Here is an 11,611-nt window from a genome sequence, read left to right on the forward strand (position 1 = left end):
TGGTGTAATGCACAGGTGTGTCAACTCACCACTATTTGAGGGCACATGGTGTAATGCACAGGTGTGTCATTCCATGTGGGCCACACTGGAGACTTCCTGCCAGTGCTTTGAGTGAGAAGTCAAGTCCCATGTCTTTTACTCCTTTCAGATCCTTTTGGGAAGACAGATGAGCGGGAACCACTCACGAATGCTGTTCGAAGTGACTCGGCAGTCATCGGAGGTAAACAATTCATTGTTGTCGAATGCAGAAAGACATAAACGATCCTGTATTTTGGAGAAAGTTATCTGAAGCCTTCCTTAATTATGGCCATCCAGCGCTCAGAGCCCCCCACATTGTCTGCAAGACTGTGAGCTTTTCATGATTAGTCATGTGTGCTGAATGATCAAAGCCATGCTCTGCCAACACCAGCAGCTCTGCGGATTCATCCTGCCTCTGATTCAGGAGGCAGCTGAGCACGGAGTCAACAGCTGGAGCATTTACTTACAGACAGCAGCTCACATTCTGTTCATTTCATACAGTTGTCACTGTTCCTAAAATGCAAACAAAGCAGACCAACAAAGCTAAATACAGGGAAGAAGCGACGCTGGGGCAGACAATGGGTGAGGCCGCAGTCCTGGGGAGTGTTCCCCACCAAGTGATTTGGGTTAGGTCTAATGAGCAGGATAAAGCCCACAGGACTGTAGCTTCAAATCTCACTGCACATATGGTTACAGATGCAGACCTTGTCTGCTCTGCTGCGAGCTCAGCTTTCTTACTTTTTCATTTTCTCACTCCCTGTTGGCCTCCCCGCTTTTTTATTCTGCTTCAGCTTGGCTTCTGCCTGCTGTGGCTTGATTTTTCCATCTGGGTCTTGCAACACAGAATGATTTCCAAGCTTTGCTTAATGTAAGATGCCTGTGAAAGACCAAACTCGTTTCTATCTGAGAAACATAACCTTAGCAGGTGCCACCATCCCTGCCTTCTGGAAGCCTAGATGAACTGATCCTTGGCAGATGGTGTTCTCCTTTTAAAAACTTGCAGTCTCTTTCCATTTAGCTTATATTTAATGAGCCCCGCTATGGGTCAGGCTCTGTGCTAAGTAGAGGATGAATGAGCCAGGGAGGAGATGGGTAAACAGAAAACAAGACAACCAGTGAAGGCTGTTCTGAGGGAGGAGGTACAAATGGCTATGGGAGCACAGAGGTGCACTCCTGATAACATGAAGAAAGGAAAACCACGCCTTTACTTAAGGAAGTTCCTAAAACTTCTGACCTGAATTTCTGCTTCAGAGAAGCTGGTCCACCTTAATTTTTGTTTGGCATCGAGAAATGTGGGAAAGAATTTTGTGTCTATTTCTCTTTCAATAATTTCCCATTTGACAAGTGGAGAAAAAGACTTTTGTGACTGCTGACTCCTCTCCAGCTATTTACATGCTCTGTGAGTCTCTTTAAGGACAGGAAAATCATCTGACCCCCTAGGAAAATTCCTGGAGGCTTGCACAGCTGCTGACTTGGACTATCCCAAGCATTGAAGGAGTAGGAACCAGTTTCCTATTTCATCTCTTAATGCTGCACCCACTCAGGAGAGTCACTCCCTATCACCCAGTTTATTCATAGACTTGCTAACTTAACTGATTTTACTCTTACTTGTTCTAACATAGTTGTAGAAAATGCCACAAAATGGTTTAGGAACATCTATTTATAAAAATAAATCTTAATCATGACCCTAGTTCTAGAAAAAATTGGCAGAAGACGTGCAATCTACATATGAAACTTTCAAATGTCCATGCTTCTGTAAATCATAATGCACTGTGTCCAAAAATAACTTTCTAAAATAGGCACTTTTCCTCAATATCTCCTCTCCTTAGAAAAATAAAACAGCAAAATATAGAACTTATTACAAGTCAAGTCTTTGCTTATCATACATATTGTTAAATGTTTTCATGCTGAAATACTACATTCATGTAGAGACACATCTGCCACTTCCACATTTTCACTATCCCTTGGCTGATATTGCCTTTCATGTTCCAAGAGCCTTCCTGGCAAAGGTAGGGGTGAGACCTCAGGGTAAGCAAGGATAGCTTGCAACATAATCCAGTTGAATCACACACAATCAGAATAAGGGGGAATCTGATGGGCCTGAGCAGAAGTTTGCCGTCTCAATGGACTCTTGAGTTTCTTGAGAACAGAGGCGTCTTGTCACTGAATGAGCCTCAGTTTCATAGAGTGCAGAGCATGCAAAAATGTTCTAAATTTATAGTGATCATTTCGTTATTAATGAAAATGTTTGAGCAAAACAAACATACAACATAAAACAAATTTACATCAGGAGGGCATGCGTTGAGATGTGAGATATTTAAGTACCATTTTCTGGGATGCTAAAGTAACTCTGAAATACTTAGTTGTGAGGTGACCAAAAAAATGGGCTAATTACAAATGATTCTGACACATTTATAGCCGACTTGAAAAACTTACAAAGAAACCCTTTGCTAGTCCAATTCCATATGTAGAAGATGGCATTCTCAGTTCTTTAAACAAAACCTTCTATGGTTGAAAGTGTCTCTCTCCCCAGCTAGTCCGAAAGAAGGAGGTTTTATAATAATTGAAGACCGGGCCTTTTAGCGGGTCTTTATTTCTGGGCAGGTGGCAGAGTTGTGTTTGTGTGGTTTGTTTTGTTTTGTTTTCTCTCTTTAGCGTTCCCCTCATCTGGCAGGAATCCACTCTCCTAAGCAGATGATTCGCGTTGATTTCCTTCTCTCTTTCCTTCCGGTTTCTCTCCAGGGGTTATAGCAGTGGTGATATTCATCATCTTCTGCATCATCGGCATCATGACCCGGTTCCTCTACCAGCACAAGCAGTCACATCGTACAAACCAGATGAAGGAGAAGGAATATCCAGAAAATTTGGACAGTTCCTTCAGAAATGACATTGACTTGCAAAACACAGTGAGCGAGTGTAAACGGGAATATTTCATCTGAGAAACTGCAGGGTTCCTACTACTCTTTTTTCTTGTTGTTCAATTATCTCCTCCCCTTCTTCTCTCCTGTCTTTTGATTTGGTCATTCTCTTTATTTTCTGCTTGCCGTTTCTTTTCTGGAACATATTTGCATCCACCACAGCATCAATTCCCTTGATCCAGTCCAAGAGACCCGGCAGCCGTGGCCACTGCCTTCCTCTCTGATGAACCTTTCGGGTGAAAACGACCACTCAAGAGACTGACTGCACTATTCAAGACAAGGAAGAGACACATGTGTGCACTCCTGCATGTTCGGTTCTGTACTTCCAGTTTCTAAAATGCACTGTTCAGTTTGGCAGCCACTTGGTGGTTCGGGCTTGCTTTGAACCTGAGCTCTTAGGCTTAGGCACATGACGGTCATTCCTGACATCCTCCCCATCTCAAGTCTATGCTTACCAGGCAACCCAGGGCAGGGAGAGAAGAACCTAGAGGCCTGGTTTGCTTTGGAGTCATTATAAAAGGAGTAAGAGAGGTTTGTTTTGTGGTGGTTTACTTTCTTTACCATAGGCAATCGCTTGCCTTAACTCATCACCCTTTTTCACTATGACCCTTAGACCCTGAGTATTTTCAAATATATGATGGCTGATAGTAGTGAGCAAAATTACTTTGCTCCTTTCTTACCACTCTCTCCTGGGGCTGACACACTGGTATAGCACACCATAGCATAAAGCTAGGGGAGGCATGGAAATAGTAGCTTGAAACTAGGAGGTAACAAGAAAGCGTCTAGGAAGTAGATGTTCCATATCTTCAAAAATGCCTCCTTCAATTTTGTAAGAATGCTAGCTAGGTATTCCTGGGATTATTCTACTGATATATATAACACACACACGTGTATATATGTATATATATGTGAGTATATATATACACACATATATACACACACACATATATATAGATAGATATATACACACAAACACACACACATATATGTTGCTGCAGCATAAAGAAATTGAAATAAAAGTTTAAAATAGTACCTGGTTCAATGAAAGAGCCTAAACCATCTTAACTCAGCTTTAAAACAAAAATTAAATCAGGAAAAAATGAAAAAAAAAATGCATGAAAGAAGAGAAATACCAAACAGAATTCTTCCCTTCCATTCACTCACTAAAGACCTGGTGAAGACAGTTAATTCAAATTTGCAAGTTTCACATTATTGAACATCAAGCTGTTCTCCAAGAGGTTTAGGATGCATTAACATAAGTGACATGGTCACCTCTAGCTAACTAGCATTGCTTGATTTCAGAGGATCCCTTAAGTTCTGTAGCTTATCACATTTTCAAGTCTGCTATACCCTATATACATAAAGACTCTTCCAAACATCTCTTTATAGGCTTGAACTCCCAAAAGAGGTGGTGATAAATGTCAGGGTTTTTGCCCCTTTTGGTAACAAAGCATTGAAAAGAGTCATTCATTCCTTTAAGAAGGCACCTTGAGCTCATCCATGGGGTGGTGGTAAAGATCTTGATTTTTCTGTGGCAATATGCATCATTCTTTGTCCTGCGCCATCTTGGAGAAAAAGGTAAGGAGAAAACAACATAAATGCTCCAAGATGCTGGAAATGTTCATGTAATGATTCTTAGGTGTGGAAAATACTTGCTGATTCTCTTTACGAGGCAGATTCAATTTGGAAATCGATGACCACAGCTCTGTTTGCCAGCCTTGACAGTTAGCAGACATTCCATCTTTTGCTTAGGGTATACTGTCTCTCACCTCTCATAGTGAGGAAGTTAGTTGCTTCATTCCATTTCAAGCACAGCTTTTCTTTCAGTTTCAGAGCTTATGAGTTAAGGATTTAGTTTGCAATCATATTCCTCTATTTTAAGATGTTGTTTTAAATGCAGATTCTCTCCTTGAAATTTTCTGTGGATTTGAGCTTAATCACTTTATCATCTACATGATATCTTTTGGCTAGTACATTTATTTTAAAGTGATTTTAACCATGATACCATTTCTCTCCTTTTAGTTTTAATAAGATGAATGATTCTTTAGTAAGATCTTTAAACAGTGTTTTCCCCTGCCCTTTCCTCCCTTTCTTCAATTTTCACTTTTGAATTTTCGATTTCCATAAAAAGGTTTTGCTCGGCTATATATTCCTTTGTCCCCTGAAATAAAAGTCACCACGAAGTGTAGTTGGTTTAGCCTGAAGCAGCTCCAATAATGAAATAGAAAGGCAAAGGAAGGTGTGAGTAATAAAGCTGGAACTCTTCATTATTCAATCTTTGAGCAGTGAGGACTATATTTTGCTGACATAGTGCTAATAGAAGAAATGGAGACTAGCAAAGGCTAACTCAGAGTATTTGATTTTCTCTTCTAAGTATATATGCTTGTAGATTGTCCTGCAGGATGAAGAATCTGTGAAGCTCTATCCTGACAACAACTGCACTACAGAATCCACTGGCATCTTCCTCACGTGTGTAGACTCCATGCACACTGCATACCACAGAACCTAAATGTAGATGCCAGGACAGTGCCACCTGCACGCCACTCCTATAAGTAGTCTCAGGGCTAAAGCAAAATTATTTTTACAGGGTTGAATTGTTTCTTAACCCCAGAGAACACTAACTTTTGCTAGATATATATGAAATGCAAGTGAGCCGTACCCTCCAAAGTAGAATGTAATTTACAGTTAGAAATCGTGCTAACTCTGACTGTCTTTCCTCAGTGGTACCAAGATCTATGTAGTTTTATGTAATTGTTCAGTTGTGTGTTTCAATCCTTCAGCAGTTATCATCTTGAAGGAGACTTTGAAAGCATCTTAATCTCTCTTTAACCACTTTTTTTTTTTTTTTCTCTTTCCTGTCACATTCAGGTTTCCCAACTACATGCTCTGGCCAACTGGGCTCTTCCACTTAAACCCTCAGCCTTCAATAACTGCTGTTTACAAAAAGATTTTATGGAATATGGATCACTTTACAGTAAAACCAAAAGTACTTGTGAAATTTCATATTTTAATGGGGCTGTTTCATTGATTTTTTTTCCACCAAACAAATCTATTTATGTAAGCAACAGTATATTTGCTAACTCTAAAATATATTTAACCTACTGCATCATTTATTGCATGTATAGCCTCAATTGCCATCTTTATGAAAATTTGTCTGGAGAAATAGACATTTGTCATTTCTATAGACATATTTTTATGAATAGCTTTGCCTCTTCTATTTACCCTCAGCTGTATGCAGAAGATTTTAAGGATCCTAGGGGTGATATTTTAAAACAACTTTTTTCTTCTCCTTAGTAATAACAGAGATGATATTAACTTGACTTCTACCTTCTGTCAGACCCATCCCCACCAATGGGTAGCAAGAGCAGGATAGAACAAAATAAAGAGACTGTTTTTCTTTCTTCATTTATGAAGTATTTATGGAATGTCACTGAGTGCTGTGCTAGGCATTGGATGAACATGTATAAATTACACCTTGTTCTTGTCCTTGGGGAGCTCAAAGTCTAGCAGGCAAGGCATGTATTGTTGCAACAGGGGCATGCATAAAGTGTCCTAGAATGCAGCACAAGGTCCTGCACAATTATTTTTGTAAAGCATCCACTAGAGACTGAAAGAAACAGGTAAATTTCTGGGAAATATTTGTTATTTTTTAAATCACTGCTTCCACCTTCCATAAGCTGTTTTGTTTCTCTTCCTCAAACTAGACATCTATCAATGCATATAGATTTCTGTAGAAAGAGGTGGATTGACTTTTAGGGACAGTAAAAATAGATGGTCTCTGTCTCTGCCATACATTTGGGGAGGCTGAATTCTCTACATTCTTGTTTCGGGTCAGGTTAGGGGATTCCGAAAGTCTCACCTCCCATGAGTTGGACCTAAGTGTCTCCACTTTGGCCCCTCTCCTTCCCTTTTCTCAGTTCTTCCACTGCCATGTGTTTATGACCTATTGCATGTCGTTGTTCTTCCAGATGTTCCTGAAGGTGGTTTGGTTGTAGTCCAACTCTTCCTAAAACCCTTCTTAGTCCTGATGAGCCATTTTGACTCTACATAAAATTTCTGAACCTAACTGAAGTCTACCCTTCAGTCAATAATTGACTAAAAAATGTTGTCCATTTATGTGAGGTCTCACCTCTGAGCCTGAGTGAATGTTTCCCATCTTGAAGGTCATACCAGCTCCCTCTCTGCAGGAAGTTAATTCAGTTAGAAGAGTTGGATGGGGAGGGTGCATGCACAGCCAACTTATCCAGTCCAAGATATCCAGGGAGATGAGTATCAGACCTGTTGAATTTTTTCTTAGGAAAGGAAAGGTCTTGACAGATTGTTCACCAACTGCCCTAGCTTCCTTTAAGCTTCCCCATAGCTTCCATCCATCAAAACCTCATTGCAGCAGCAGCCTACCAAAAGGCCTTTGGGATACCTGTATGGTGCTGCCACTCATTCTTCCTTAACGAAAAGGCTTGGACATACTTAGCCCTCAATTGTCCTACAGGTCATGTATTGAGCAAATAAATAAACAGACTTCATTGTTCCTGAAGATGGCAAAGGTGATTAAGGGAAGAAGATGCAGGCAAACTGAAAACTTTCAGAAGTCTAGGAAGATAACTGAGTGCTAGTTCGTGTCTCTCATGCAGTTTGAACCTGTTTTCTTTAAAATACACATAATGTAATTAAATTATCTCTATATACTGTTTTTGGGTCTTTCTCGACCTTTTATCTCCTCTCTCATAGTCTTGTTTGTGGCATCATCTACTTTGCAGATTTTGGTTGTCTCTAATTCTCAGCTCTGCCTTCACAAATTGCAAATACTTGAACCACCTAAAGGGGAAAAAGTGCAACACACACACGCACGCACGCACATGTGCACACTTTGTACAAATAGGGCTGTTATTCAACTTTTCTCTAGAACATTCTACATACATATCTGTTTGGTAGGGAGAGAAGCATTCCTCTTTTATGTTGACAATTATTTGAATCTTTCGTATAAGGTTTGAGTAATTAACCGGTTTGCTATTTTTGAGTGATTATTTTATCTTATTTTGCACTAAGGTACTCTGAGGAAGAACAGAAAAGCACATTTTCCAGTGAAATATTGTACTTTGTAAGCTAGATATCTGTCTTCTGTAATGTTTACCGTCTACAAAGTGACTGAGCAGACATGAACAGCGGTTAATGCAAAAGTTGGTTTTGGTTTCAACCACACCCACTGGGAACTTGATGAGGAGGAAGAGGGGCCAGTGGCAGTAATTGGTGGCCGTCTGAGGTGAGGAAGTTTATTGCTTCCACCGTGAATCATTGGTGGCAGCCTTTCCACTTTCGTGGCTCCTAACTCCGGAGTCTCTTCAGTGCATTTGGATCATTGTCTTACTCATTAGGGAAAGAGGCAATATCATGGGCTTTGCATGAATAATTCTTTACTTACATTTGCATATTTTTTTAACTTCCAACACTTCTTAGGTCACATTTTTTTTTTTTTTCAATTTTTAATTTTTTTTCAGGATTTTCTCAGAGTGCTGTAATTATCTAACCTGCCCAGGTTAAGCACCCAGATACGACTTTCAGGAAATGAAACTGTCAGAAAACTGCTGTAGGTCTATTATTCTCAGTCAGAGCCCCTGTGAGTGGAAGTCCGCAGAGTCTGGAATCCATCCAGTGTCTTTCTTTTCCTTCCATTCATCCTGACAGGAATAAGCATACCAAAACTCTAAGAAGGAACGAGTACTTTCCAGCCCTGACAATGAGTACCGCCAGGGACCTACCATCTAACACCATCTGGGCACACTGTTTTCTTCTCAGTCCTTCCAGTTGACACAAGGAAACCCTTTATAAAATAGGACAAAATTAGGAGATTTGTCCCACGCCAAGACCAAAGGTGAAGATAATTGTGTTAGTGATTAAAGCCTGGTCTTATTTGAATGAGTGTCATAGTCTTACATGCTTCAGATGCCAGAAATGTCTTAAGAGAACGTGAACAAAGTGCTGGATAGGCAACACTAATAATGCATTCTCCTACAGACTCTTTGAAAGGCTTTCTCTTTCAAGAAAACTTGAAGGGAAGATATTATTGGGCATCAGCCTGGGCATGCTTTCCCATTAGAGTCAGCCTCTATCCCAAACGTTTTACGTGAAATATTCACCTAGTCTGTTCTGTTTGAAAGGCAGTATAAACCTGTGTAACCTTGTCCTGCCTTAAATGCTGTTGAGAAAAATACCGAACTTTGCTTAAAGCAGCATAGTTATATTGAGAAAGAGACTGCATTTAGTGAGGATCAAGACCAAGAATGTTCTCTTTCTGAATCTGACAGTTGACAGGCCTCCTGATATCCTGTGTTGCCTTGGGCTAACATTTTCCTTAGTCACTAGCCTAGGGCAGAAAGGCAGCCATGTATAAATGAATACCCATGGCCATGTTCCAATATAAGTTTATTTACAAAAACTAATTTAGTCCATAGGTTACGGTTTGCTGATGTCTAAGACAGAGCATTACAGTGTCTGTTTCAGATGGGAAGTAACTCTTCCTACAGCATGTTCAGGCCCTCCTTTTCAGGGCATGAGAAAGAGTGGGGAGGGTATTTCAACGAAAGATAAATTGCAAAATAACCTCCCTGCAAAAATACACATATATCAGACTCTTTATTATGGTAAAAGCACAAAACAGGTCATCTTTTTGTGGAAATGCTGGAGTCTACCTTTTCCTTTTTATCTTCCGATTTTTGTTCCTAAAACAAAATCCCAAGTGATGTTGCCTCTTCCAAGTCAGTTTTGTAGACCATGTAACATGTCTTAATACACTGTATGGGGAAAAAAATAAAAGTTAGCCTTAGATTTCTTTGTTTTCTATGGTTATTGTTGTACAGAAGAAAGATGAACTGTAAATAATGTATATTTAATAAAGAGAACATTTTGTATGATTTTGTGTGGAAGACAAATGTGCCTTGCTGTGTTTTCTTGAGTTAATGAAGAGTCAAACAATTAATCCCTTAGCTCCCATTCTCATTCATTAGACCATTAACTCCCAGACAACATGACCTGTGGGGTTGCTGGAGAAACAAGAAACTCCCACTGGCTGGGTTTATTGATTTCAGCATGGCTAAAAGTGCTGTCCTGGGCTCACTCATCGCTGAGCTGAGTTATCCTAGGCAACACGCTTGGCTCAAATGTATACAAGAGCAATCTCATTGATTAAGTTAATGTCAGCTTCAGTGTTCTGGAGCTACCCTGGTTTCAGCTACCCACGTGAAACTTCAGACTCTCCTCCACCCTCATCAACGCCCACTCACAAAAACTGTATTTCTCCCGTCTCCTACCCTACATCTTTTTCTTACAAAGGACCTTAACCCCATGTGTTTGAGACTAAACAAAGACTGCTATGAAACAGAACCCACTTCATGTGGTGTTTATTAAGCCTTCTATGTATGAGGTAGGCAGCACACACACACACACACACACAGAGAGAAATTTAAAACTGACAGGGCTTTAAACAGAAGAGAGACAGTACCAGATTTACCCTTAAGAAAAATCTAACTTGGTTTATGGTCCCTTGGAGAAAGGACCATAGCAGGATAGGAGAGGAGGAGGAGATAACAGTTAGGGGCCATTTCAAAAGCCTGAGGGAGGGTGGTGGTGGCTTGCACTAGCACAGTACTAGCAAAGATTCTAGCAGTAGCTGGGTCTAGACAGAAATGACAGGGCTTGGTGGATTGGAAAGAGAGTGTGTGGCGGAAAAAAGAGCCAAGAAAGCTTGGATTTGGGGCTTATGCAACTGAGTAGATTGGGGCAGAGTTTTTGTTTTATTTTGTTTTGGGAAATGGTGGTTGTAAAATGAGAAGGGTAGACAAGTTTAATTTGGGATTTTGTTAAGTATGAGGTTTCAACTAGGCAGCAAGCATAGATGGAAGGTCAGTAGCTGGGTACATGTTTGCAGTTCAGCAGTGAGGTCTGGTCCGTAGACACTTAAGAGATGTGTGTATGTGTATTTGTCTATGTGTGAATAGTTATATCCAAACACACGGCCATGTGTGCACAGGTTGGCATCATCTAGGGCAGGAGTACAACTAGGAAATAGATCTAGAAACAATGGATGTTCTAGAAGGATAAGCTACACAAGGGAACCTGCAAATGTGCATTGAAGAATGAGGAAAACCAGGTGAGTCATTGACTCACTGACTACAAAGTGCTTCATCAGGAGGAAGCAGAGAGTTATTAGATGCTACTGAGAAACTAAGGCAGGTGAAAAGAAATAAAAGCCACAGGCCTAGCAAGATTAAGGCACTGACCCTTTCTAGAGCCATGTAATGAAGAAGTTGGGAGAAACTATGATCGGAGTCAGCTGAAAAGTTGGCGAAGTGCCGGGGAGGCATGGAACAAGGCTCAGGGCCTGCGGGCAGTAGAGATGCGTGAACATCAGAGCTTGGAAGACTGGGGCTCAAATAACATAAAACCTGTTTCCTTAATTTTGTGATTTGAAATAAATTAACCAATGTAACCCTTAACATTTTGCAGATATAAATTGGGAAACAAAATAAAACCAAACCAAAAAAACTTCACAGATCCTGAAGGTCATGCCCACACACCAACCACGAAACAGACTACATGGTCAGGGGCTCTCTGCGATGCTGTGTGTCATTACTTTTTTTTTTTTTTTCTGAGACGGAGTCTTGCTCGATTGCCTGGGCTGG

General features: G+C 40.4%; 1 protein-coding gene across 2 annotated transcripts in view; it reads left to right on the plus strand.

The window, feature by feature from the left end:
* Positions 1-9,862, plus strand: part of CNTNAP5 (contactin associated protein family member 5) — an 872,320-nt gene extending 862,458 nt beyond the window's left edge. For both annotated transcript variants that reach the window (XM_031936548.1, XM_023225607.3), the window contains exons 23-24: positions 149-220; positions 2,761-9,862. In XM_031936548.1, coding sequence (XP_031792408.1) covers positions 149-220; positions 2,761-2,957 — 269 coding nt within the window. In that variant the 3' untranslated portion in view covers positions 2,958-9,862. The remainder of the gene's footprint in view (positions 1-148; positions 221-2,760) is intronic.
* Positions 9,863-11,611: the final 1,749 nt, after the last annotated feature.

Source organism: Piliocolobus tephrosceles, chromosome 11 (genome assembly GCF_002776525.5).
Source record: "Piliocolobus tephrosceles isolate RC106 chromosome 11, ASM277652v3, whole genome shotgun sequence".
NCBI classification, from domain to species: Eukaryota; Metazoa; Chordata; class Mammalia; order Primates; family Cercopithecidae; genus Piliocolobus; species Piliocolobus tephrosceles.